This window comes from Fusarium subglutinans (genome assembly GCF_013396075.1).
Source record: "Fusarium subglutinans strain NRRL 66333 chromosome Unknown NRRL66333_c0000267, whole genome shotgun sequence".
Classification (NCBI taxonomy): domain Eukaryota; kingdom Fungi; phylum Ascomycota; class Sordariomycetes; order Hypocreales; family Nectriaceae; genus Fusarium; species Fusarium subglutinans.
This window is the reverse complement of record NW_023502330.1, coordinates 1-25,725: the sequence shown is the minus strand read 5'-3', so window position 1 is coordinate 25,725 and position 25,725 is coordinate 1. Positions and strand designations below refer to the sequence as shown.

Genomic DNA, 25,725 nt, shown 5'->3' with positions numbered 1-25,725 from the left:
GTTCACTCCTGATGTGTATCAGCAAAGTGACTTTGTCTCCTGGATTCATTATGTACCTCGATACGAGCGTCTAGCCACCCAAGACACGCGTCGCTAACTCGTCAAAGATTTCTTGCTTTATTTGCTTCATGAAGTATTCGTCTTTTCCATTCTCGACCCAAGACAATCTACGCTCCAGTGACTCAATGTCGTCTCGAATTTCTATTATTGCAACCTCCTCTGTATCCTTCTCGCTTCTTTGCGCGGTTTGTAGTGATGCGACCTCTGCCTCAAGATCCTCCTGCCTCTTCTTCAAACGCTCTACCTCTTCACGAAGTTGCGCGTTCTCAGCTCTCAGCTCTATAACTACCTGTGACTGGTCTGTAGGCTGGGCAGTCTCAGCTTGCGACTCGTCAGGCTTTGGCTTCTGGTCTCGGAGCTTAGCATTCTCAGCTGTCAGCTCTCCAACCTTGTTGTGGAATAAGGACTCTAGCTTCTGTAGCTTGTCCCAGACTTGGCTGATGCTATCGGGCCCTTGGGGACTGTCCTGTCGAGGTCGTTTACGTTGATATGAGGGAGCGCTCGGCGGTTGTGAGCTCGTCGCCTTCTCATACGATGGAGGTTTGGGTGGAGAGAGTTTTGTAGCTTTTGCTCCGCTGCCACTGAACATGCGCGAAATATCATACTCGGGGCCAGAAAAGGGTTCGAGCAGACCTTTTGTTGCTCTGTCGCTTATAGAATTGAGTTGGTCGAGGGATAATAGAGAATCTTGAATATATATTCGTAGAGCTGTGACATGGGATAGCTCGTAGAGAGAGTCCAGAACCTTGCCAGAGCGTGGCCGGGACGCTGATATTGGCTCTTTCACGTAGCTGGGGACGAGTACGGCGATAGAGTTGCTCAGTTCAAACTCGAGACATGCGGCAGAGCTAAACCGTTGCTTTTTCAAAGAGTCCAAAGCGTCAATGTTTGTAGAGAAGCGGAAACAAGTGATGAATAAAGGGCTAATTCGTAAGAAAACCGCCGCACTACTTGGCTTGTCTTTAAATTTGATAGGAACAATTATCTCGAAGTGAACGCGATGTTTGTCGTGGGTCGAATCGGCATGTATCGTAAAGCGTATCGGTACATTGTCTGGATCTGGAGTGGCTAAGGAACGCGTCGCGCCCTCCCATTCCCACTCAAGGACGGCGGGTGTCTGTTCAATGTCGATACATGATGGAGTCGCCATAGTTCGTGCAGTGCCTCACATACCGCTGACTGCCAAGATACTAAATGGTCAGTACAACAAAAGTCGGGACTCACCTGCAACTCCCCAAACTCGACAACGCACACCAAAGAGAAGCCGGCTTCGCTGCCAGGCTACCTGTGACCTCCAGATGAAACTGCTAGGTCGCCCCAAACTCCAGATGAACTGCGAGATTTGAGCAGGTCCCTTCTACAAGCCCCGGTTATTCCACAGAGCGAGGCAGGATGCGCTTGCTGGGTGGGTATAATCCGGAATTTTACAACGGCTGTAGCGCGATTCACGGGCTTCTCTCGGTGAGCATTGTTGAGAAAGGGTTCGGTCGGGTCGGGGCGAGCCGGGTAAAATGAGGCAAAGGCTTCTGGGAGAGTGCGCGAAGATTAGGGCGGAAAAGAAAGTGAAGGTTTCGAGAGCGGCGTGAATTATGGCGAAGGTTCAGAGAGAGAGATTGAATGATGGTAGTAGTGAGCGTGAATTGTGGACGGTGAACAGGAGGCTGGAGAAGATGTTCGGCTTCGGCGATACAGTTAGTCCGACAGCAACGGCCAGAGTGGGGCGGGTGAGTCAGCCTGATCAGATGACGTCGATGTTGTGCAGCTTAGCGCTTAGTTATGTGCAGAGGCTCAATTTATATCTGCACTTGTAAAGAAGCTCTAAAAGTCTACTCATCTTCGCCAGCTAAGCGAATGTTAAAGCTCCTGGTCCCTCTCGTTCACGGACACCATCACTTGCAACATCAACCTGGCCTTCTCTCTCTCTCTACCTCTCATAGAACATGACTTCTCAATATAACTGTATCATTCTATCCATGGCCATACCTATCACTCACAAGGGCCTCGTAAACCTCCGGGAATTCCTGAGCTAGTTGAAATGCGTGCTCTCGACTGTGCGGAGTGTGAAAGACCATGCACATAGTCCACAGCCAGTCACCCTCCTTACCTCCCAATCTCGTCGCAGGCTCTATATACACATGGTGTCGTGCCACATGTTTCGTCAAATGGGGATGAGTCTTGGCCAGTTCCAATATAGGACTGTAACTGCTGTCTACCGCCTGATGTGCAAGCTGATCTGCCGGATGATCAGGGAACAAGGGCTTTATACGGTCCAGGCTGACTGGCACGATGCAGTTGATGAGCCACGTGTGGTCGGTGACCTCTGGATGTAAGAATGGAACTGAAAACGCTTCGTATCGAGACCAATCACCAACGGCGCAGAGAACACCTAACATCCAAAAGTCCATTCCACGCGCGATGATGCTGGAGGCTGAACTCATTGGTCCCGGCATCCTGGCATTGACCTCGTGGAGATATACTGGAGTATCCTCCGAAATATTGGGCTTCGCTATAGGCTCAAGGTCTGGAATCGTTGCGCCCTTGGTGAAAGTATATTCCATGGATGAGTTGCAAATTCTCGCCTCGCAGTGAAACACGCCAGTGTCGAAGCCCATTTTACGAACCGCCGAGACCACCTCGTCAGTGATGGCCCGCTGTTCATTCTCAGGGAGCCTCGAGGGCACAGCCGCTTGCGACTCCGTGAAGAGCTTTCCCGTCGGATCCTCCGCAAGGTCTGCGGAGCAAGGAAAGTCGTCTACAATCTCAGTATACAGAGCCTGGCCCCTGAAGAGGACAATGTTGCAATCCACTTCAGGCCCATCGATGTATGGCTCGACCACAACCCTTAGGTCGGGAAGCTCTTGGCTGACGATCAGTGATTTCTGGACGGCATCGCGCAGTTGCGGGGCGTTGTTTGCACGGTAGACTCCCCAGCTGCTGAGTCCAGCGACTGGCTTGCATACAACGGGGAAGTTGACGGATTTGGTAGACTGCAGTCTCGATTCCAACTCTTTGAGGCTCTGCACCGTGAAGAAGTCTTTCTCGTCGGGATCGAGCATCTGGCGCGTGCGATACTTGTTTGTTGAAATCGAGAAAGCCTCTGGTTCTGGTGTATAGACTCCCAGATCTCTCGCTGCCATGGCCGCTGGCACCATGAATGGATCCCACGGTCCCCAGAGGCCGTCTATTGGATCTGGGTATGCCTTGATCGCATCGGCGATTCTTCTCCAGAAGCCATCGTCTGTCGTCATATCCATTTCGATGTAGCCGTCCATCATATATTCATGTGGTGGCTTGTCATCCTCGGACCACGCACCAGAACTCATAACTACCACTTCGATTCCCAGCGCTTTCGCATTGGCCCATGCCGCTCTCTTAGCCGCTATGCGACTCCATGTCAGGAAGCATATGCGCCGCTTGCGGGTGGGCTCTGGCGAGATAAAAGGAAAGGAAAGCCTTCGTGTGAGTTCAAACTCAAGTTTATCGATGGCCCCATTGCATAGTTCCAGAGGGGATATAATAGCACCGATCGATGCATCCAAGGCCTTGAATATGCCTTCAAGGGTGTTGGTAGAGTCAGAAGGAGCCGTTATCTCCTGAAGTGGCGAGAGAAATGTCTTGGTCGAAGAAACAAGGGCACAGTCTGCCACACGAAAGGCCCAAGGGTTGGCATGGCCTGCAAAGCCGCTCACTCTAGGAACCTGGAAGACGCACAGGCCTTCTTGCGCGATGCATTGCTGGATAAGCGCAGCGATAGCTGAATCCTGATCCTTTCTAAGCTGATAAGCCTCCGACTGAGAATCATTACCCGAGATCCATACGCCGGGACCGAGGGGTGTCTCCAGTGGTCCTGAGTTGCGAACTGTTGGCGCAATATACAAATTGTGGAATTGCTGAGCCTCGTTCCCGGTTTGCTGTACATATCGCCACTCACACTCGAGTGAGACTGACAGAAACCAAATCTGTTAGCATGGGTATCTGTGCTCTGATCACATAAACTGACCTTGGTTATCTGGCAAGTTCAGCCAGATGTGGAGTCGTGTTTGTTCGGCCATTGCTAGAATCGTACATAGGTGAGAAATGTGTGTCTGGATATCGAGACTCAGATAGTTGTTCCCGAGGGACCTTATGTTTGTAGACCACCCTGCGCCGTAAGCATGCATCACGTTTCACTGCGCAATGAAACTGCTGGCTAATAGCACCAAAGAGGCTCTATCCATGCAGGGCACTCTGACACTGCATGGTCATGCTGCACACTGGCTTGTGCACAACCAACAGCAGCACTAACAGCACCAGTCAAGAGGGCTTCCGGGGGTAGTCAGCCTCTGACCGACCTGACGTTGCGTTTATGATTGTCCATCTACCAAATACCATTACCTGGGCATTCTGACGACGCAAGCCTGAGTCGTCAGCGTAGGGCACATGTTCTACAGAAATTAACAGTCGTGCTCTTCCCAGTATAGCACGTAGCAGTAGCTTTAATAAACTTGTAGTTATGCCAAATGCGCATGCATACAGCAGGGTGTAATACTCTTAATCAGGGGAGTAAGGCTATTTGACGGCTCTTCTGCGTTAATCCTTCCACAATTGAATTGAATGATTTACATATAACACAAAATGGATCATTTAGGTTCTAAGTGGCACTGCATCAAAGGCTTGCTGGAAATCAGCAATGAGATCGTCCACCTTTTCAATGCCCAGTGACAACCGGAACAGGTCCTCATACACACCCATTGCCTCATTCTGCTCAACAGAACATCCCTTATGCGTTGTCGACCAGTGATGCCCTACAGTAGTCTTTGCATCTCCGACGTTAGGCGTATTCGAAATGATCTCAAACGAATCGACAACATCAAATGCCATGTCCACTGTCCCCTTGAATCCAAAAGTCATAACAGTTCCAAAGCCTTTCAGGTACTTCAAGGCAAGCTGGTGATATGGGTGGTCTTCGAAGCCCAAATATTTGACCCAAGCGATGCGCGGATGATTGCGCAGCCAAGACGACATGAACAGAGCATTGCGGTGCTGGCGCTCACAGCGAAGTGAGAGGGTCTCGACGCCGATGAAGAGCTGCTGGGCAGCCTGCGCACCGAGACAAGCTCCTGTATCGCGCATGAACTCCCATCGCAGGAAGCTCATATATGCTTCGTTGCCAAATTGGTCGTAGAGGCTGGTATCAGTGCCCTCGCGGCCTCTCTTTGCGTGAAGATGAGGATAACAAGCTGCATTGGACTGCCACTCGGAAACGCCTGTCTCTATGACAACTCCCCCCAATGTCGTTCCATGACCACCGATCCATTTGGTAGCTGAGTGGATGATAATGTCGACACCAAATCTAGCTGGCTGACAGAAGAAGCCAGCAGCTGAAAAGGTAGCATCCACGATGAGAGGAATCTTTGCACGTCGGGTGATGGCTGAAAGACCCTCCAAGTCTGCCACTGCGAACTTGGGGTTGCTGATGGTCTCAGTGAAGACAAATTTGGTCCTCTTATCAATCGCGGCTTCGACTTTTTCCAGGTCATTTGTATCCATAATGCGACACTCTAGACCCATGGCTGGGAGAATGACTTCGAATTGATGATACGTTCCACCATGAACAGAACCGCTCACAACAGCGTTATCGCCCACCGTCACCAAGGATTGCGCGACTGTCAAAATTGCTGCTGCACCACTTGCGAAGCTAAGAGCATCTTTCCCGAGCTCCAGAGCCGCCATGCGCTTTTCGAAGCCGACATTACTAGGCTTCACACCCGTCAGTCCCCATTTTGCTGAAGTAGATAATCTGGAAGTACTCACGTTGGAAAGTCGGCTGTACATGTAAAACTGGCTCCTCGGGCCATCTGAAAAACTGTATGCATCCTCGATGCTCTTTGATGACTTGAAGCGGAATGATGCAGAGTTGTAGATTGGCAGGGAGCATTGTCCATGGGCGGTCTCGTTTTCAAGACCAGAATGGACTTGAAGAGTATCGAAATGCCATTTGCGTGTATTTTTGGACACCGCTTTTGACATAGCTACCCCGTTGGAATTGTGTTCACCATTCTTAGTGCTATGGCTGCTTGTGTGCACTCTTGCGGTTTCGTCTAAGGTGCTGGAGGGGCTCATGTTGATGGTTTTACCGATACTAACTTGGCCGGAATACGCAGTTACCCAGACAGGCGACTTGAAGCAGTATCAGAGCCATAAATCCACCGAACTGTTCAGAGGTTCTATGCAGGATGAGGCGTTGAGGTGGCGAATGACCCTGCAGCTTTGTGTCTGTATCTGGCATGATGGTAAGCTCCCTCAACGCGATCTACCGCAGGTCAAAAGACCTTGCAGGGCCCTTGGAGGGTGTGACTGTGCAGCTCTACCGAACGTAGGCAGACTGGGGTCCTAACTGGGCGAATGACTGATGATTGAAAAGCAGCTTATCCTGGAACTGACGTTGAAGACACAAGCGAAAGAGAACTGAACGAGTATTCCAAGCACTTCATTGTAAATTCTGCATCGCATTATTATCACTTTGCCTTACTCTCCTTCTTACCCTTCAATACAATGACCACTGACTCATTAATCCCAGGCCGAGACCTGGAAGCCGAAGCTCAAGACTATGTCAAGACTATGGTGGAAAATATCAAGGCAGCAAAAGCCTTGTGCCCCTTGGATACGCCGGAAAAGGCCGATCAGGTCGTCCCATTTTGGGACAGGTTTTACAAAGTCATAGGCTTCACGACTCTCGACCTTGAGTTGGAAACGGCAGTTCTCGCTCATCCAGACATCTTGGGCCTCATGCCTGATATTAGATATGTCATGGGAGAGTGCGAGGGCGCCTTGGAAGTGACGTGGGCGGAAAGGGTTGCAGCTACGCAAGACGTGACTGATGGTATGAATCTGAGCACTGATTGTGCATCCCTCTCTGACTGACATGTCCCGTCTAGCCTGGCAGATATACAACACCACCCCGATTCATGAATTCTATGAATATGTGCTCAAAGCCGAGTGGTCGGGCCTCCTATCCATCATAGACAAGGCTCCCGAGTCCATAGCCATTCTGGGATCTGGTGCAATGCCAGAGACAGCTGTTTGGGTGACCAACTGGGCTAAAAAGCAAGCCAAAACTGTACGAATCCACAGTCTGGAGCTTCTTCCCGATCGCCTAGAGAAGAGTATCAAGGTCCTCGACAGACTTTGCGAGGACACGCAGCACTGCACATTCGAGGCGGGCGACATCAAAGACGCTCCTCAAGACCTCCGTGATCACGATGTTGTCTACTTCAACGCGGCAGTTGGATCAACGACACTGGAGAAGGAGAATATTCTGCTCAGCGTGGTGTCTCGCATGCGGTCGGGAGCATTTGTGCTGACCCGGAGCACCCATTCTATCAAGACCATGGCATATCCTGTAAGTCTGTGTTACATTAGTTGGAATAAGCGAGCAGCGGCTTACCGTTGATACAGCCAGCCAAGATCCAAACTCAGCGTCTAGTGAAGAGGTTGCGGCCGGTCCTCACATGCCAGTTGAATGGCGAGCCTGGGAAGAACGCGAACGCGAGTTTCATCATTTCTCGTGTGGTTTAGTATAAATTGTTCTCGCAGACCACCTATTGGGGATCATGCTTGTAGGGCTTTCATTTGCTTTACCCTTAGTTGAATGTAGATGGTTGACAGACAGCCTGCCTTGGTGTATTCAGTCATGTCGGTTCCCGTCAGCCCATCACTTACAGAATGTGAGCAGCAACCATCACCATAGTTGGCCAATGTATCGCCCAACATACTAGATAGTGTCAATCAGGTAATGGTGAGGCCTAGATCCAATAGGCACCTAGTTAATGAAGTACCAAGCGCGTGCTCCAAACAATGAAAACTGTCAGAGTATGCAATGCAAGACGGCACGTGACATCCGTGACGCTTCTCAAATCACCGCGGCTTGATGATGACCTGTCATACGTATCCGGGCTGTAATCAACTTCACCCTTGACACGCCCACAAAAACCGTCGTTGTTGGCTGTGATGTCACTTCAATTACACCCATGCTTGTCTTATCTCCCGTCTCAGTCACCGCCCTAGTCAAGGCATTAGTCGCCATGCACTCTCATCCAGCAGCACGTCTTTCTTCTTCTCTCTTCTCCTACATCCTCATGAGTTTCATTGAGTAAAAATGCCCCAACATCGCGAAAACGGGCACGAAACCCATGTCGACGAAAGGACAGCCCTCCTCTCACCACAGTCCGAAGAACCAAGCAGCGTGCCCAGGGCAATTGAGACCGTGAATACGCACCGCACTCGCTGCTCATGGCCGTGGATCTACGTCGTGCTCCTCTGCATCTTCGTTGCCATCGTTTCAGACGTTGGCGAATCTCTCTACTCTGCGCCAAGAGTGAGGCTCTTTGAGTCCGTTGCCTGTACCCGCCACTATCTGCGGCACGATCCGTCGTTAGTGGATCGTGACGGGTCCGTCCCCGAGCGCCTCTGTAAGATCGACCCAGTGCAGGACAAGGTTGCATCGGTCGTGGGATGGCAGTACTTTTTCGATGCCATTCCCGCAATCCTGCTTCCAATCCCCTATGGTTATGTGGCAGACTTGCGTGGACGTAAATGGATCCTGGTACTAGCCTTGGCTGGGTATACTTTGTCCTGGGCGTCGACGCTATTCTTTGTAAGTATTGCCAACCTCTAATCACATTCTAATAGTATTGACCATCTTTTCAAAGGTCGGGGCGCTGCGTTTACCTCTGAACGCAGTCTGGCTATCATCACTCTTCTTCATCATTGGCGGTGGCCCAACAACTGGCACAACCTTACTCACTACAGTGGTCGCTGACGTGGTGCCAGCAGAGGTCAGGAGTACCGTGTTCTTTTATCGCTTTTGTACCGACCTTGTCGCAGATCTGATTGTCCCTCCAATCACTTCAATACTGATGCACAAGAACACATGGATCCCTCTCCTGCTGGCAGTGGCCTTCCAAGGGCTTAGTGTCATTTTAGCACTTGGGTTGCCGGAAACACTGCCAGTGCTCGACCCCAAAAGGTCCGGTGAGGATGCCAATACCGTCTCTTCGGATTATACAAGCAGTGAACAAGGAGAGATACCTTCCAAGAAGGACGGCAAATGGGGAAGCTGGCTTACTCGGAACAAAGACTCGTTCGACTTCGTCATAAAAGACAGAGCCCTGTCCGCCCTTGTCTTTACTTTCCTCATCTCCAAGGTCGGGCGTCAAGCTGCTAACATGCTCTTCCAATACGTGTCGAAACGATATGGATGGACTATAGCACAGGTGAGCTCGTACTTTCTGGATCAAATGTTGTGGATGCCTTTCTAACACATTTCGACACCTACCTAGGCAGGATTTCTCATATCACTACGGGCAGGCGTAAATATTGCGCTGTTCACGGTCATACTGCCTCTCATTGCTACATATGCACTCGTAAGCTGGAGTGCAACTTCTCGAGACCTTTGGATCGGCAAAGCAAGCATCATCCTCTTGATTCTAGGCAGTTTGATCATATTCTTGTCAGAGATTTCAGTGGGCATGATAATTGGTGAGCCAAAATTGCTGAGGCACACTACGTACGTCTAGGAAGCTAAGCATCCTTTTAGGACTCGTCATATCCACCTTGGGCTCGGGCTTTGCGCCAACCATGCGCAGTCTGGCTACCAGCCTTGTAGAGTCTCGGCACCCCAACGCGACAAGCGATATTGGGCGGCTCTACGCGCTCATCTCGGTCGCGGAAGGAATAGGAAGCTTGGTGGCAGGTCCTGGGATGGCTTTGGCCTTCCGTGTGGGCATGAGTTGGGGCCAAGTCTGGCTCGGGCTGCCCTTTGGGTTTGCTGCTTTTCTCTTCGCTTTGGTCTCGATAATTGTATTCGGCGTCAAGATTTGAACTTTGAAACGACTTTATTGGAATAGATTCATGGCAATGTTCGGATTTCGAACTTGGAAACTACCTATACAGAGGATTGCTTTTATCGCAATGGTCACAATATGCACTATCGCCAACGTCAATACAATGCCATCCCAAATCAGGTTGGCTGCGGTACGAGATTTGATCTATTATCGCAAGTTGCACGTTGATTCTGTGGACGCTTATAGGTCAGGATCCGAGCCTAAGAATGATCGCAACAATTCATTGAGCTGTTCACCTTCGATGAGAAACGCATCATGCCCATCGTCGCTCTGAAGCGTTGCGAACGTTGCATTCTTCAAGCCCTGAGACAGAAATATCTGCTCAGAAAGTGGGTAAAGACCATCTGTAGGGACCCCGACAACCAATGTGCGCTGTCGGATCTGACCAAGGACTTTGAGCACAGCCTCGTCGTCTGAAAGACCCGGGTACCGACCGCGGGCAATGTCATGGGAGTCGATCTTGTCCAAGATGTGGAGATAGCAGTTGGCGTCGAAGCGAGCATTGAACTTTTCTCCTTGGTACCGCAAATAGCTTTGCGCCAAGAATATACCCGACTTGTCGTAGTGCCCATCATCGCGCGTCGAGCACTGCACATCGACCGCGAATGGCGCACGGGTGCCGTTGACTTTTGAGAGCGTTTTGTTGGACGCTGTGTAAGTCTCCAGCCTGCGTCTTCCGAACCGCGCTTCGAAAGACGAGTGCGTTCGGTAGGATATCATGGCTGCCATGCGCGCAGCCGCGAGACCATCTCGAGGAGGATCGTCACCATAGCGCCCATTACGGAACTTGGAATCGGCTTTTATGGTTGCCCGCTGGTTCTCACTCCACGCTATCGCCCAGGGACTTTGCCTGGCTGCTGTTGCGACGAGAACCATGGATCGTACGAAATGCTTGTCGAGCAATGCCCACTCCAGCGCCATCATACCCCCCATGCTGCCTCCTATCACGCAATATATCGAACGTACGCCGAGCAATTCAACGACAATCTTTTGGATTCTATTTGGGAAAGCAAGTCAGCCTTGAGCTACGCCCATACTGATACGTGTACTCACCGAGCATCATCACGAATAGTTGTTTTTGGGAACGTGTGTCCATAATAAGAGGCACTGCCTGGCCTTGCAGATAGCGGGCTCGATGAGCCATAGGGACTTCCTAAGGAATTGCAGCAGATGAGGCAGAACCTGCTGGGATCGAGGACTGGGTTCTCAGGACACGATAAAAGTTGTGACCACCAGTCCGCAAAATCAGCGCTGCCGGAAAGGGCGTGGCAGACGACGACAGCATTTGTTTTCTGAGTGTTAAGTCGACCCCTGACGGTGAAGGCCACCGTCGCGTTGGTCAGAGTTTCTCCTGACTCGAGTGTGAACCTGTCAATCGTTGTGTAGAGCTGCGTTGGCAGCTGATCTTGCATCGCATGTTGCCCGCCTTGACGTTGAATCAGTAATTGCATATAATTAGAGAGCTGCAGAGACGTACTGCTTGAGGTGATAGGTGATGGCAATGGTTCGTCTACTGTCATTGCACCAGAAGTTTCGGGTAGTGCAGTTGCTTTGATCCACCAGCTTCAATGCATGAATAGAGCTCAACCACAAAAGACATTCGAAGCACATGCCTGAAGTACTCACTGACACGGAACTCGAACTTTACTACCAGATCATTTCGTTGAAACGCATGCATAGATGTGCATAATGTCAAAGGTTCAGGGTAAGTTGTGAGGCCAAGACGGCTCGGTCCGTTATCAGTGACTGTGTATTAGCGCGATGACCTTGCATTGACGGGGATGTTGACCCTGCAGGAGGAGCCTGGTATCCAGCGGCTCCAAGCCTCGACATCTCATGAGAGAAGAGATGCCTATGCCAACCAACAACTATTCCGGAGCATGACCTCCGATTCGGTGCTAGCAGTCAACCAACAATGGAACTTATGATTGATGTCTTGTTGGGGAGACAGGCACGTGAAATACGTGGTCGCAAACAGACGTGACGTGACGTGATGATGGCATTACGCCGTATAGGTAAAGCGCCGAAGTCAGTCTCAATCTGAGGTCTTGCGGATATTGTTGCTGTCATCTATTCTCCTATCCATTGCGACCGTTCACTTAGGCCTTGTGCGCGTCAACATCAGTCCAGCAGATGCGCTCTCGGTGGCCGAGGCCATTCGGCCAACACCATGTCCCCGAAATTCCTGAGAAGAGGGAGGTGACTGCGGAACAAGATGCAGGCTTCTTAAGCAAACTTTGGTTTGCTTGGCTGAGTCCACTCATGACCGTGAGACTATACTACGCTGAACTTGTGATGTTCCTACGCGCTGACCATGAGAATTGATGGTATAGATCGGATACCGGCGTCACCTGGAACGCAATGATATCTGGACAGTATCAGACGCAAGGCTTATGGATACGCTCCAGCCCAGTCTTGACGCCGCTTTTCGAAAACGGGTATTGGCTCGCAATCGCCTTCCTCTCCTGTGGGCGCTCTACGAGGTCTTCAAGTTTGACTTCTGGCTCGGTGCTGTCAGTCAGTTCGTCGTGTCGACTCTACAGGTCATGACGCCTTTCACGCTGCGATTTCTTATCGAGTGGGTTCAACATGCCTACCCCGACGGACACGACACACGCGGTTCCAAGCCAGTAGCAGTTGGCATAGGATATATCATCGGTATCGCAATCTTGCAGATGCTTCAGACTTTCGCCTCGAGTCAGTTTTACTATCGCGGCATGTTACTCGGTGGACAGACACGCAGCGTTTTGATAGCCATGGCGTTCAATAAGTCACTGAAACTTTCCAATAGAGCCAAGGCTGGAGGTCAAACAGGGAGCGAGGGCTTGGGTCCTTACGATGATGTTCCTTGTCGGGTAGACGAGAAAGGCTGGTCCAACGGGCGTGTGATGAGCCTGGTCTCCAACGACACCGCCCGCATCGAGCAGGCGCTAGCAGCTTTCCACCTTTCATGGTTATCCCTTTATCAACTCATACTAACAGTTGCACTCTTGGTCTACAACCTGGGCTGGACAGCTCTGCCAGGAGCAGCCACTCTCATCTTTGGTCTCGCCGCAGTGACATACGCGACGAGACCGCTGGTGGCAAGCCGGAATCGCATCAACATAGTCACTGACCAGCGCGTCACACTCACGCAAGAGATCCTCCAGAGCATTCGTTTCGTAAAGTACTTTGGCTGGGAAGGATTTTTTCAGAGCCGACTTGGAAACATCAGAGCATCTGAGACCCGAGCCTTGCGTATCATGCACCTGATCAGGTGCGCCGTAGGAACCCTCGCTCAGTTCCTACCTGTGCTTGCCATCATGATCACGTTCATCGTGTACGCGGTTGTGAATGGCAGTCTTGATCCAGCGGTTGTCTTCTCGTCCTTAGCGATGCTGTACCTACTGCGCGTCCCGACCAACTGGTTGCCCGTATCCTTGAGCCTTGCTGCCGACGCAGTCCAATCGATCAAGCGAATCGAGGACTTTCTACTTGCTGAAGAAGTACAATCACAGACAGTTCCAGACGCCACTCTTGCCCCTGCTGCCAAACTCAGCAATGCATCTTTCACGTGGGAGAGCCCGCCATTGAATGAAGAGGCTGAATCACCAAAGAACAAGAATAGCCTGTCGAGAGTTTTGAGAAGACAGCGAGTGGAGCATGAAAAGAAGGGAATCGAAACTTCGGATACAGAAGTCCGCCCAGTCCGGGATAGTGACGTGCCGTTCTCGCTGAACGATATCTCCTTTGAGTGCCAGAGAGGCGAGTTGGTCGGTATCATCGGAAGCGTTGGATCCGGCAAGACATCACTTCTCAGTGCTCTGGCGGGAGATATGAGGCAGACCGGGGGCATTCTACAGTTTGCCGCTGACAGGGCGTACTGCCCACAGTATGCTTGGATTCAAAACGCCAGCGTGCGAGACAACATCACCTTTGGGAAACCTTTCAACCAGACGCTTTATTCCAATGTGGTACACGCCTGCGCTTTATTGCCTGACTTTGAACTCCTCCCGCATGGCGATATGACGGAAATTGGTGAAAGAGGTGTAACCCTGTCAGGGGGGCAAAAGCAACGTATCAACATCGCCCGCGCAATATACTCTGACGCTGGCATCGTAATACTCGACGATCCGCTCTCGGCCGTTGATGCGCATGTAGGTACACATATCTTTAACGAGGCCATCTGCGGTTTGCTCAAGGACAAATGCCGGTTCCTGGCAACACACCACCTGCATCTACTGTCCCGACTTGATAGAATCATCTGGATGGTCGACGGGCGTATCGAGGCCATAGGCACCTATGAGGAATTGATGAAGTCTCACTCTGCCTTCGCCAGCCTGGTTGCTGTGGGAGGACACCAGCAAAAGGAGGCCGATAACACTGAAGGCAACAAGGGTGATTCTGTCGGCCCCGACAACACAACGACGAAAGCCGAGGTCTTGATGCAGGAAGAGGCCAAGATTGTGGATAGCGTTCCCTTCTCCGTATATGTTTCGTGGTTACGGGCTTCCGGCTCCCTCTGGAATGGTCTTGCCATGGTGGTTGGACAACTCCTTTTCCGAGCCTCAAGCATTCTAGGAGGCTTATGGCTTTCGTGGTGGGTGGACAACAAGTACGGCCTCACCCGCGGTCAGAATGTAAGCGTTCTTTCTTTTGTATAAGACTTGAGCAGGTTCACTAACCATCACGAATCAGATCGGTATATACGCCGGCCTGAGTCTTGCTCAATGCGTACTAGTGTTCTCGTCTTCTCTCATCACCTGCTTGGTATGTATCAAATCGAGCCAGGTCATGTCGAACAATGCGCTTTGGCAGACTCTTAGGGCCCCCATGTCTTTCTTCGACACGACCCCTCTTGGCCGTATCATATATCGCTTTACAAGAGACATTGATGCGCTCGACAACAACCTGGTCGTTGCTGTGCAGCAACTGCTAATCAACGTAGCAGCGCTGTTGGGCTCCTATGTTCTCATCGTTGCCTACTTCTACTATGTAAGTTATCATTCACAACTTCCCTTTCCTATAATCACACTGACAATAGTAGTTTGCAATCGCTCTAGTGTTTGGTGCGACAGCACTCTGGTGGTGCATCTCCTACTACAGGAGTAGTGCGCGAGAGCTGAGGCGACACCAACTGATACTCGACGGTGTGGTCTTTGCTCGTCTCAATGAAGCTCTTATTGGGGCTGCTTGCATTCGCGCCTATGATCGGGAGCTCCAGTTCGTCAAATTGGTTCATGAAGCCATCGACGACATGGACAGTGCCAACTTTCTGACGTTCGCCAGCCACAATTGGCTCTCTGTTCGGCTTGACAACATCGGCATCTTGTTGAACCTTGTCACTGGTATTCTCGTGGTCACCAACGCACTGCCTGTTGCTCTCAGCATCTCGGGTCTGTTGTTGACATACAGCATGTCCATGGTTGGCATGATGCAGGTCGTGGTGAAGTATCTGATCGAGGTCAACAACTCCATGTCGAATACAGAGCGTCTGTTTCAGTACACAAACTCTCTGCACCAAGAAGCTCCCCTGGATGGCGCCAGCGTGCGTCCTTCTTGGCCGGAGCACGGAGCCATCGAGTATGAGGCTGTGCAGATGCGCTACCGTCCTGGTCTCCCGCTGGTTGTCGATAACTTCTGCCTGAAGATTGCTGGGGGTGAGAGACTCGGGATTGTTGGCCGCACCGGTGCTGGTAAAAGCACCATTCTATCAACCCTCTTCAGGCTGACAGAGATTTCTGGCGGGAGTATCACCATCGATGGTATCGATATAGGCCAAATTGGTCTTCACCGGCTCCGAAGCGCTTTGGCGATTATTCCACAAGATCCCACTCTCTTCCAGGGCACTATTCGCTCGAATCTAGACCCTTTCAACAAGCACACAGACACCGAGCTATGGCATGCTCTCCGCGAGGCACATCTTCTCCCAGACAGCGAAAAGTCATTCACCATGCCTGGGGGAGATACCCAGACAAGCAGTGTCATGGAGAGGGAGCATCCAGACAACACTGACTCCGGAAAGCCTCGAGAGACGCGCGTGACACTCGACACGGCCGTCGAAGCCGAAGGCCTCAACTTCTCTCTTGGACAGCGACAGCTGATTGCGCTTGCTAGAGCACTGCTTCGCAACACGCGTATTGTGTTGGTGGACGAAGGGACGAGCAGCGTTGATCCTGAGACCGATGCACTCGTGCAAGAGACACTGGCGACTGGTTTAGAAGGGAAGACGCTGATTGCCATCGCGCATCGTCTTCGTACAGTGATCCAGTACGACCGAGTGTGCGTCATGGATAAGGGGAAGATTGTTGAGCTGGGGCCGCCGTTGGAGTTATGGGAACAAGGGGGCATTTTCAGGGCTATGTGTGACAGCAATGGTATTACGCGGGAGATGTTTGCGAGTGTCTAGTTAGCACTGGTGGCATATAGAAGATATCGACATCACGAATATGTGCCAGCATACATATATGTTAACATCACCTTGTACTTTAGAGGTGGTGTCCACTTGATATCCCAAGGAGTTATCAGCTGACCTCTGTTACAACTTTATACACGTCTCTCTTTCAACCTTTAGGGAGTCTGACTTATCATACAAAAAAGATTTGGGGAACATGACAGTGTGGTATTGAACACTGTCCAAAATCAATACGTCAAGTTACATTTCTCCCTCCGGAGATCGCTCGGGTTCCTGGTGTGCACCTGGATAAGCACTGTCTGCCAAGTCGATGTCGTGTGAGCAACCTTCACGATAGATCTCGATTTGTGGTCATAACTCATTCTTTTCAAGGTAAACGATCTCTTCGTCTCCATCGAAATGGGTCAGAGGCGGCTTGTGCTTTCTCTGTTCCCACAATTCAATCGTCGCGATGAAATCATCGAGTGAAGGATATGATTTCATATGAATGACATCACAGTTACCTCTTCACAGCTACAAATAAGAGACCTTCTAGTAACAAAAGTTTATCTGTGTTGCAATTTTCACTACAGTCTCATCAATAACAAATTACACAAACTCTTCTTCAATTTCGTCACAAACAAATTCACTTCAAAATGACCAACTACGAGCAGATCGCCAAGGAGGCCGAGATGGACCTCAACACCTACCAGGCCAAGACCGGCAACGCTCGTCCTCAAGATGTTGAAGGTGCTGGTGTTAACCCCCATGCCGAGAACAAGTTTGAGAGCGCTCAGGTTGAGTTTGGCGATGAGCTGAGCACAAACGCCGGCTACAACAAGCGCATCCCTCCCAGCGAGGGTGGCATCGTCGACGACAAGGGCCGGTAAGAACATGCACCAAAACAACAATGACAACCTCTAACTCCTTCAGACAAGCCCGTGGTCAGCACTATGAAGGTGAGGGCGGTCCTCTCGACAAGCTCTCCAAGGCCAACTACGAGCGCGGCGGCTACAACGACAATGATGTTGTCGGCGCCAACGTCAAGAGGACTTCCGGCCTCGGAGCCGCTGATGATCTCGCCTCAAAGGGCCAGGAAGCCCAGCGTGCCAACGTAGGCCGCAACCCTCCCGGCCCCGGCGGCTCTCAGTTCAAGGGCGAGGACTACTACCAGCCTGAGAGTGTTCCTGACAGCATCTCTGCTGAGGGTAACATTGCTCCCGAGAGCGTGATTGAGTCTAGCCGCGAAGCTGAGCGACCTTGAGCTAAACAAAAAATGGAATGGAATGGAATGAATGGTACGAATGGGTTAATAGCGGGCGCTTGTACGATATGATAAGTTCATAATTTGAACCGCCATGATTTACGACCACAATAATTGTGCCTCTGTTGCATCATGATCTCTATAAGTTGAGGTGAAGCTTCGGTGAATAAAATAGGTAGCCCCCACTGTGGCTCCCGCTAGAGCCGCTATCATTTAAAGCATGATCAACGTCATGAGGCCTTGGCCTTATCTCGTGACCAGCCGCTAAATATGAAACCTCGACGACTTGCTATCAGCAACATTACAATTACAACCTCAACCTTTCCTTGCAAGACGTGATGTCGTGTGTGTTCTGAAGGCTGATACAGGAGTGCTGATTGTCGCCGCCATGTCCGGTATCTCACCGTCTGCTTCTGGGTTGCTCCCTATGCCAGGCGCGCCTTCGTCATCTTGGGCTGCGTACAAAGCGAGAGCTGCAGCCATCGTGGGTCATCATGATACGAAGGTGATTGTAGCCTTTTGGCTTTTTGGTACAACCTTTCCCGCCCAAATATCCTCGGCTTGTAGCTAACAGTCGCGTCAGGCCTCATCAATAATGTCCTCTACGTGATCATCCTCTCCGCCGCCCAAGACCTCGTCGGTTCCATCCCCAAAGGCGTCGTCCTCCTCGCCGATGTCGTTCCCTCGTTCCTCACCAAGTTGGTCGCACCGTACTTCATCCATCGAATACCGTATCGCATGCGAGTTCTTATATTCATAGCGCTGTCCGTAATTGGCATGCTCATGGTTGCCTTAACACCTCGCACGCAGTCCGTCGCCATCAAGCTCGTCGGTGTAGTCCTGGCTAGTATAAGCGCTGGCGGCGGTGAATTGAGCTTCCTCGGCTTGACGCACTTCTACGGCCCGATGAGCCTCGCCGGCTGGGGATCTGGGACTGGTGCTGCGGGTTTGGTCGGTGCAGGCCTCTACGTGATGTTTACGGACTGGTGGGGATTGAGCGTGCGCAGCAGTTTGCTAATCTCAGCGTGTTTCCCTGCGATTATGTTTATCAGCTTCTTTGTGATATTGCCGCTTGGACCTTTGAGGGAGGGCACCACTCGAAAAGACTACGATGCGATCCCGGATCTGGAGGATGAGGATGTGAACCACATGGATCAAGGGACTGCTTCCTCGGCGCTCTTGGCTCCTGGACCTGGAGTCGCGTCGACTGCATACTCTGCCCATAACACGCAAGACACACTCACGATGCGAGACAGGTTGAAGAAAGTGAAGGGGTTGTTTGTCCCATATATGCTCCCGCTGCTACTGGTGTACGTGGCCGAGTACACGATCAACCAAGGAGTTGCTCCAACATTGCTATTCCCCCTGGAGGAGTCGCCATTCGATGAGTTTCGAGATTTCTATCCCATGTACGGGTTTCTCTACCAACTCGGCGTCTTTATTTCCCGATCATCCACGCCGTTTATACGTATCCACCATTTATACCTCCCATCGACGCTGCAAGTCGTGAACCTTGTTCTCCTCACATTCCACGCCGTATACTTCTTCCTTCCATCGGTCTATATCGTCTTTGTCATAATATTCTGGGAAGGTTTGCTAGGGGGAGGTGTCTACGTCAACTGCTTCGCCGAGATCATGGAGAACGTGCCACCTGAGGATAGAGAATTTAGTCTTGGAGCAACGACTGTCAGCGACAGTGGTGGAATCTCTATCGCCGGACTTATCAGTATCGTGATGGAGACGAAGCTTTGTAATTATCAAGTGGCGCACGGAAGGGATTGGTGCCGTCGTATTTCTGCCCAGGGACATTGATTGTTGGGTTAGTCAGGCGTTTTGATAGTTGCGTAGAGCGAATTTGTAGATATCGGTCGGCATTTGGCATAGAAATTCTGTTACATTCATTACGTGTCTCGCGAGGTCTATGGCCTCGTTGACGTGAGCTCGACGCGTAACCTGGAGAAACATGCGTAATAAGCGAATACACTTTTCTCCATCCATGTCATTGTCACTGTCGATAAGCGATATCCCACCTGACCCCGAGCGAGGAGGGACAGTTCTCAAAAGACTCTGTTCTCGAACGATTCAGGGGCTTCAAGATAAGTTTTTATACTAAAAGGGCTCCCCCAGTAATACTGTCACTGTCCAGTGTCAGCTTACAGCAACAGAAAGTGGACTCACGACAGGGAGTCATGACCAATAAATCGGAAACAGTCCCGGGACGTCCCTTGCAAGGCGACATTAAATTGCGAGAGATGGGCAAATTAAAATTCTGGATCTTTTGTCACGACGGGACGGGGCATTTTGCTCTGTTTAGCGGTCACGGGCGATACACCTGAACCTCTGAATTATCCCCAGTGGAGCCTGATTCCCTGTTAGCCCCGGTTTAACCGGATGCTGGATTGGCTACTGGCTGTAGGGCAGTTACAGTCCTCAGGGGTTACAAATGTCCTGACCGGTACTTTGCCACTGTGGAAATATTATGGGTACTACTGTTATCGATATGGGCACGTGACTGCTTAGTAGGGAATTCAGCCAATCAGAGGTAATAGAACCTCTTCCGCTGTGGGGCACGGTATAAAGCTAAAGTGCGGAATAGAACATTTGTAACCCCTGCGGACTGTATAGGCAGCGGGAAGCCCACTAAAGTCAAGAGATTCCTTGTAAAATCACTGGAATCTAGCTCTCTAATTGGTCAGAATGGGCCCTCACCACCCCTACTAGAGGACCCACTGGGGATAGTTCAGGGGTTCAGGTGTAGACTTTTTAAAGAAGGTTTTATCCTAAAAAAGTTACGTTTCCTAAAAAGGTTATAAAATTCACTAATGATAGGCGTCTGCATGAGTTACATGAGATCTGATTGGAATCAGTGCATCGGGCGGGCTAGGAGTTTCCATGTTTAGATCGTGGCCGGGCAGATGGGCTGACGGGAAGACCGGCGCCAGAGTAACACCGGAGAATAGGGCATTACCTCATCAAGAATATCACGCGATGCTCGTTGCTCCTTTATACGAAGTTGAGGTGCAGAGATACGACCTCGCCAAGAGAAGGATAAGCACATCAACGGATGACGGCCTAGTGCTGACCGGCTTGGCAAGTTTCATCCTTGTGAGGGCGTTGATCAAAATAATGCTGTACAGTATACCCCCTGTTTGTTTGTTAGCCTATGACAGCCCTACCTTAAAGGATAGCTCTATTTTTCTTAGATTTTTATATAAAATAATTAATAAATATATATAAATAATAATAGAATTTTAAAAAAAGATTTTCTAATTAGTTTTCTATTTAAAAAAGGCTTAATTAGTAAGAAAAATAATAATATTTAACTTAAACCTCTGTAACTAAGTATCGCGCTAACAAACATTCAGGGGCTGACCTGTACATACAGTGCAGTACATGCTGCGTGGTAGTTAGTGGCTGAAGTGTTCTCTGAGCCAAAGACAGATAGACACACTCATGAGGGAGGATGAGACCAAGCTTGGTCGTTCAATTGCTGTTAATTCCCGTCGGGAATCGTTCCAGGTCAGGGCTGAGGAGAAATGCGGCGGAGGAGGGCCGAGTCGGTGGAGTCTGGAGATAAAGCAAAGTCCATCAGTGACAGATCATTTGTCCAGATCAAGTTCATTCTGCCAGCCGTGCGTTTGTTTGTCTGTTTGTATGAACCATCAAGTCGATATCATACCTCGTCTATCTACAAACCTCAAAAGTTGTATAAAGTACCCACGAGACTCCAAGACTACCGGTAATATTCAAGGCACTGTCTTGTCTCTCATGTAAGTCCTCTGTCTCAGCCCTTCAGCAGGGAGATCAAGCCTAAATACCTCCCAGCACCGCCAAACATCGATAATCTTTGCAAGGGGGTATAACCTCATTCCTCTCAACGGTAAGGGTTCTCCGCTAAACAAACAAACCCATGACCTCGGGTATTGTCCTTGGAGGAAATCAATGCGAGGGGCGAGTTTTTTGGCCTCTATTCAAAATTGTCAAGCCAAGCCAAATTTCCGCCTAGCGAGACGTTGCAGATAAGCTATTGTTTGATTGGTTAGATGATGACATGGATGACCATGCAAGCGGCTCTCCGAAGGGGGAATGCCATTCAATGAGTTGATCGAGATGCGTTCTGCAGGGGGGAAAAGAATGGGAGTTGTCAAGTATTGTTGGTTCTTTTCGCTATGTTGCATTTTTCTTAACAGTAGTTGGCGGTGTTGATGGGGCTGATCCATCAGCAGTGAGATGCAAGCCTTATAAACTCAATTCTCCAGCCTTAGTAGGCTACAGGCCTCAAGGGTCTGTTTTGTTATTTTTAGGCCCACTTATAGGTATCTCGCCACAGCTTAGGTATTCCCCTTAGGCTTGATTGGCGTTGTACAGACGCTAACAAAACAGACCCTTGAGGCCTGTAACCAACTGGGTTGTTACGTTGGTTTGGATAACATGATGACGAATTTGAGCAGAGAATAAAGGGGGGCTCTATCTGTACTCTGTACAGATCTAAGCTTACCTCACCAACATCCATAGGAACAGAACCTATTGGTTGACTATGTATACTGCTAAAGGGGTTGGCATGAATTGAGCAAGATGACTTTCTCCAACCTTGACAGTATCAAACAAGAGAAGGAAAAAAGGAGACAATTTTCGAGTCCAAGCCCCCTGATTCACTTGGCATTGGATTGGCTCCCGCAAAAAAGGTGAGTTGAGCCTTGTTTGAGGTGTCCCGCCACTTGGACTCAGCCCCTCCCAGAAAACACGCTTAAAGCCGCCATGATCCATCCATTAGCGCAAACACACGCTAATTGTGACCCCCTGTAACCTGCAACGTACAGGCTGCAGGCATTACAAATGTACTAAATCGGGTCCGTACAGTACAAAGGCTGCTGCTGATATTATAAGAGGCTGATCAGAGGTTATACCCATCTTTTGAGATATTCTGATTTATTGTAGGGGGTTTTTTATTAGGTATCTTCTAATGTACTGTACTTACTACTAGGCTATAGATCCCTCCTATCAGAGGTACCGGTTCGTAGCGATCTACAATACGCGATACATTTGTAATGCCTGCAGCCTGTACGCCCGGGCCTTCATCTTCCCGCCTCCATAACTCGCTTCCCTCACCCTCAACCTCTCCAGCTCCAGCTCCTCCTCCTTCTCATCCATCCCCCCTCTACCCCTGTCCGCTTTTTATTTAATTTAATCCCACCTAAAGGCCATTCTCTCTCACTCTCTCACTGTCTCCCCCCTGCTCATTATCCGGCCTTATCACAAACCAGGTTCCTCTCTTTTACTCAGCTTCTTTCTCTTCCCCTTCCTCTCCTCGCCTTCTTCCTTCTTCACCGTTCGTCTTTATTTCTTCTTCAACCTCCCGTAATTCTTTTGTTTTACGTCGCGTGCGCTGAGAGGTTCGAGATTCTGGTTCTGGGTTCTGCTTTCTTGTGTCCTTGTCGGCACCTTTCACTCACTCAACTCAATTCTCCCTGAACCTTCGTCCTTTTGACTTTATATCGGACCCGTTGAGATACACGCGTCGAAGGCGTTGAAGCTTGCCCACAATGTTTGGACAAGTGCGCACAAACCGGTCGACGGTCCTTATGGCCGGCACCGTTATTTTCCTAGTCGCTTTTGTTAGCCTGGCCTATAACCATCTCGACAAGTGGGAGCCACCCGCTGACGTGTAAGTTGACTTGCGTAATCTAATCTCCGCGAAGACCGAAAAAACTGACGAATTCGCTATAGCGCTACCGACACTGAGACATCCATCATTGGTGATGCCCACGATGAGCCCAAGAAGACTGAGCCCGAGCAACCCGAGCAACCCGAGCAGCATGGCGCCATGTCGAAACCCGACCACCCTTCCAACGCCTCCACCGAGCTCGGCGACTACTACTTCAACTACATCATGAAGGCCCGCATCAGCCCTGCCGACAAGAAGTACGCTCCCTACGGCGCTTTCCCCATGGAGCTCCCCGCCGAGCCCAAGTGGACTGAGATGATTGGCGAGGACCTCTGCATTATCGATCTTGACAACCGACCTTTCGACGAGCCTGGCCAGATCTTCTCCCCCGGTCTGATGAGCTGGGACCGCGCTGACGAGACCCACGGTCTGTCCCTCGGTGTCCTGAACCACTGGCTCTATGGTGCGTACGATCCTACCCGAGTCACCCTCCTGTGTCACTAACCCCTCAATAGCCAAGAACCACGGTTACAAGTACTACTACGTTGACATCACCGATCCCTTTGAGGATCGCCGCAACTCGTGGAAGAAGCCCCCGATTCTGTCCAAGATCCTCAAGAAGCACAAGGCCTGCATCTTCCTTGACTCCGATGCTGTCTTCCACCACCTCGACCTGCCCTTTGAGTGGCTCATGAACTACTGGAAGCTCCACCCCGATACCAACTCTCTCGCCCTTGCCTACGATCCTCACCACAAGAACAACATGGACAAGTTCGACAAGGTCTACCTCAACACCGGCTTCATCGTTCTCCAGAACAACGAGAAGACCTTTGAAATCCTTAAGGAGTGGGAGGACTGCCCCAACGAGGGCGGCAAGCACCCCGACTGTGTCGAGTTCCGAAAGAACCGCCCCGGAAAGCCCACCGACCAGGGTGGCTTCGGTACCTACATACGCTACGACTACCCCAAGGACATCAAGGATCTTCCCTGCACTGAGGCCAACGGTTTCCCCGAGAGTCGATCTGGCTGCGACGGAAAGTTCATCAAGCATCTCTGGACCGGCAAGAAGGACCACATCAAGGTGGTCATCGGCCAGCAAGTCCCCGGTGCGCTGCTGGAGATGTTCCACAAGCAATTCATGGACGAGAAGCCAAAGTTCTTCATCTCCGAGCGAGACCTGATGGCCCAGAAGGATTGAATAAGTAATGAAAATGCTTTAATGAGACCGAGTACCAGAAAAGGCGGACATGATACGGACGGCTTTTGAAATCATCTTTTTTTTTTAATAATTTTACTGTAAAACTTATACCACCCAGGAGAGGTGTAGGCAATACCTCTTCTCCCTCTGAAATTGGGGTTACTCGAAATGGTGTTTTTGGGAGTGTCAAGGGTTTTTAAACAAATGGCCTGAAATCGGAAATATTTTTTTGTATGTTTGCTCAATGTGCATGATCTCGTTATGAATAATAGGGATAACACGAGTTTCGACGTTGATGATAAAGTTCAGATTGCGTATGACTCTAGTGATGCTACCCTGTCTGCGCAAGCGAGGACAGCTTTTGAATGTGGATACAATTGAGTTTATGATCAGGAAAGAGAATAAAGTTCGTTTCATGTGATCCAGAGGCGGTTTGAAACTCCTGCGTTATATGAAGTTTGGAATACGATTCAGACTTAGATAGGGTTGGTCTCCGTCATAGAAACAAGACCTGCATTCACACTCACAAATCTTCGTTCGAAAACAAATGTGACTATTGGTAGTATTTTGTCTCTGTTCTTCGTTATTATCATGCTATTAGCTACCTCTCGAGATATCTGTACACTCTTATTAGAAAGATGTGCTTTTGTCGAGTATAGTACTCTCTTGACTATGAGATAGTGCTTTGTAACTTCAACAATAACTAACTGCCGAGCTATTCTATATTAAGTCAAGCGAAATGCGGGGATATCGAAGCCTGAGATGGATAATCTCCGTCGGAGTTCTCGAGGCCTGTTTATACTTTGTTACGGAGTATTGATGTCTTGGTTCTTGAGACCCTGGCGCGGGGGCTTATACCCGCATCCCTTTGAATCCGAGGGAGCACTACCAATGTACTTTTATGGGGCAGGCTCCAGTATTGATTGGCTGCTGATCTTTACACTACAAATACCAGCCTTAAGGAGGTATAGCAGTAAAGCTAAAGGTTATAATTAATAACTTATATTATTAAAGGTACTTATATCTTAGCCTATTAGTTCCCTAAACTTAAGTATCTTTAATACTAGCTTCTTAATTAGTAGTATCTATAAAATATACTAAGGTAGTGCTGCTTTAAATTTAAAGAGATAGCTAGCTATGTATTTAGTATTATATACTTATTATATAGCTAGCTATATAGATAAGGCTATATAAGCTACTTTAATTAAATCTATATAGCTAGGGAACTATTAGTTAATTTATTTTTTTATTATATTTATATTACTAATAAAGTAATTACTA

At 49.8% G+C, this 25,725-nt stretch overlaps 10 protein-coding genes across 10 annotated transcripts; 6 read left to right on the top strand and 4 right to left on the bottom strand.

Annotated features, from left to right (window-relative positions):
- Positions 1 to 70: 70 nt before the first annotated feature.
- On the bottom strand, positions 71 to 1,210 carry FSUBG_12413 (uncharacterized protein; the record flags this gene model as incomplete). Its single annotated transcript, XM_036677199.1, has 1 exon — positions 71 to 1,210. The coding sequence occupies one exon, from the start codon at positions 1,208 to 1,210 to the stop codon at positions 71 to 73; it is 1,140 nt and encodes a 379-aa protein (XP_036532107.1).
- Positions 1,211 to 2,027: 817 nt separating this feature from the next.
- Positions 2,028 to 4,112, bottom strand: FSUBG_12412 (glutathione synthetase ATP-binding protein; the record flags this gene model as incomplete). The annotated part of the gene is made up of 2 exons (XM_036677198.1): positions 2,028 to 3,919; positions 4,061 to 4,112. The coding sequence occupies 2 exons, from the start codon at positions 4,110 to 4,112 to the stop codon at positions 2,028 to 2,030; spliced, it is 1,944 nt and encodes a 647-aa protein (XP_036532106.1).
- A 571-nt stretch (positions 4,113 to 4,683) lies between these two features.
- FSUBG_12411 (o-acetylhomoserine (thiol)-lyase) lies at positions 4,684 to 6,162 on the bottom strand (the record flags this gene model as incomplete). Its single annotated transcript, XM_036677197.1, has 1 exon — positions 4,684 to 6,162. The coding sequence occupies one exon, from the start codon at positions 6,160 to 6,162 to the stop codon at positions 4,684 to 4,686; it is 1,479 nt and encodes a 492-aa protein (XP_036532105.1).
- A 432-nt stretch (positions 6,163 to 6,594) lies between these two features.
- Positions 6,595 to 7,617, top strand: FSUBG_12410 (Nicotianamine synthase 3; the record flags this gene model as incomplete). Its single annotated transcript, XM_036677196.1, has 3 exons — positions 6,595 to 6,922; positions 6,978 to 7,441; positions 7,498 to 7,617. The coding sequence occupies 3 exons, from the start codon at positions 6,595 to 6,597 to the stop codon at positions 7,615 to 7,617; spliced, it is 912 nt and encodes a 303-aa protein (XP_036532104.1).
- A 580-nt stretch (positions 7,618 to 8,197) lies between these two features.
- On the top strand, positions 8,198 to 9,921 carry FSUBG_12409 (major facilitator superfamily transporter; the record flags this gene model as incomplete). The annotated part of the gene is made up of 4 exons (XM_036677194.1): positions 8,198 to 8,695; positions 8,751 to 9,314; positions 9,381 to 9,579; positions 9,638 to 9,921. The coding sequence occupies 4 exons, from the start codon at positions 8,198 to 8,200 to the stop codon at positions 9,919 to 9,921; spliced, it is 1,545 nt and encodes a 514-aa protein (XP_036532103.1).
- Positions 9,922 to 10,124: 203 nt separating this feature from the next.
- FSUBG_12408 (homoserine o-acetyltransferase) lies at positions 10,125 to 11,464 on the bottom strand (the record flags this gene model as incomplete). Its single annotated transcript, XM_036677193.1, has 3 exons — positions 10,125 to 10,941; positions 10,998 to 11,370; positions 11,422 to 11,464. 3 exons carry the CDS (start codon positions 11,462 to 11,464, stop codon positions 10,125 to 10,127), a joined length of 1,233 nt encoding a protein of 410 aa, XP_036532102.1.
- Positions 11,465 to 12,258: 794 nt separating this feature from the next.
- On the top strand, positions 12,259 to 16,332 carry FSUBG_12407 (ABC transporter; the record flags this gene model as incomplete). The annotated part of the gene is made up of 4 exons (XM_036677192.1): positions 12,259 to 12,271; positions 12,321 to 14,563; positions 14,622 to 14,918; positions 14,971 to 16,332. The coding sequence occupies 4 exons, from the start codon at positions 12,259 to 12,261 to the stop codon at positions 16,330 to 16,332; spliced, it is 3,915 nt and encodes a 1,304-aa protein (XP_036532101.1).
- Positions 16,333 to 16,973: 641 nt separating this feature from the next.
- Positions 16,974 to 17,581, top strand: FSUBG_12406 (uncharacterized protein; the record flags this gene model as incomplete). Its single annotated transcript, XM_036677191.1, has 2 exons — positions 16,974 to 17,203; positions 17,251 to 17,581. 2 exons carry the CDS (start codon positions 16,974 to 16,976, stop codon positions 17,579 to 17,581), a joined length of 561 nt encoding a protein of 186 aa, XP_036532100.1.
- A 388-nt stretch (positions 17,582 to 17,969) lies between these two features.
- FSUBG_12405 (BTN1) lies at positions 17,970 to 19,393 on the top strand (the record flags this gene model as incomplete). Its single annotated transcript, XM_036677190.1, has 2 exons — positions 17,970 to 18,111; positions 18,165 to 19,393. The coding sequence occupies 2 exons, from the start codon at positions 17,970 to 17,972 to the stop codon at positions 19,391 to 19,393; spliced, it is 1,371 nt and encodes a 456-aa protein (XP_036532099.1).
- Positions 19,394 to 23,124: 3,731 nt separating this feature from the next.
- On the top strand, positions 23,125 to 24,444 carry FSUBG_12404 (galactosyl transferase; the record flags this gene model as incomplete). The annotated part of the gene is made up of 3 exons (XM_036677189.1): positions 23,125 to 23,246; positions 23,309 to 23,709; positions 23,762 to 24,444. The coding sequence occupies 3 exons, from the start codon at positions 23,125 to 23,127 to the stop codon at positions 24,442 to 24,444; spliced, it is 1,206 nt and encodes a 401-aa protein (XP_036532098.1).
- Between the last annotated feature and the right edge of the window lie 1,281 nt (positions 24,445 to 25,725).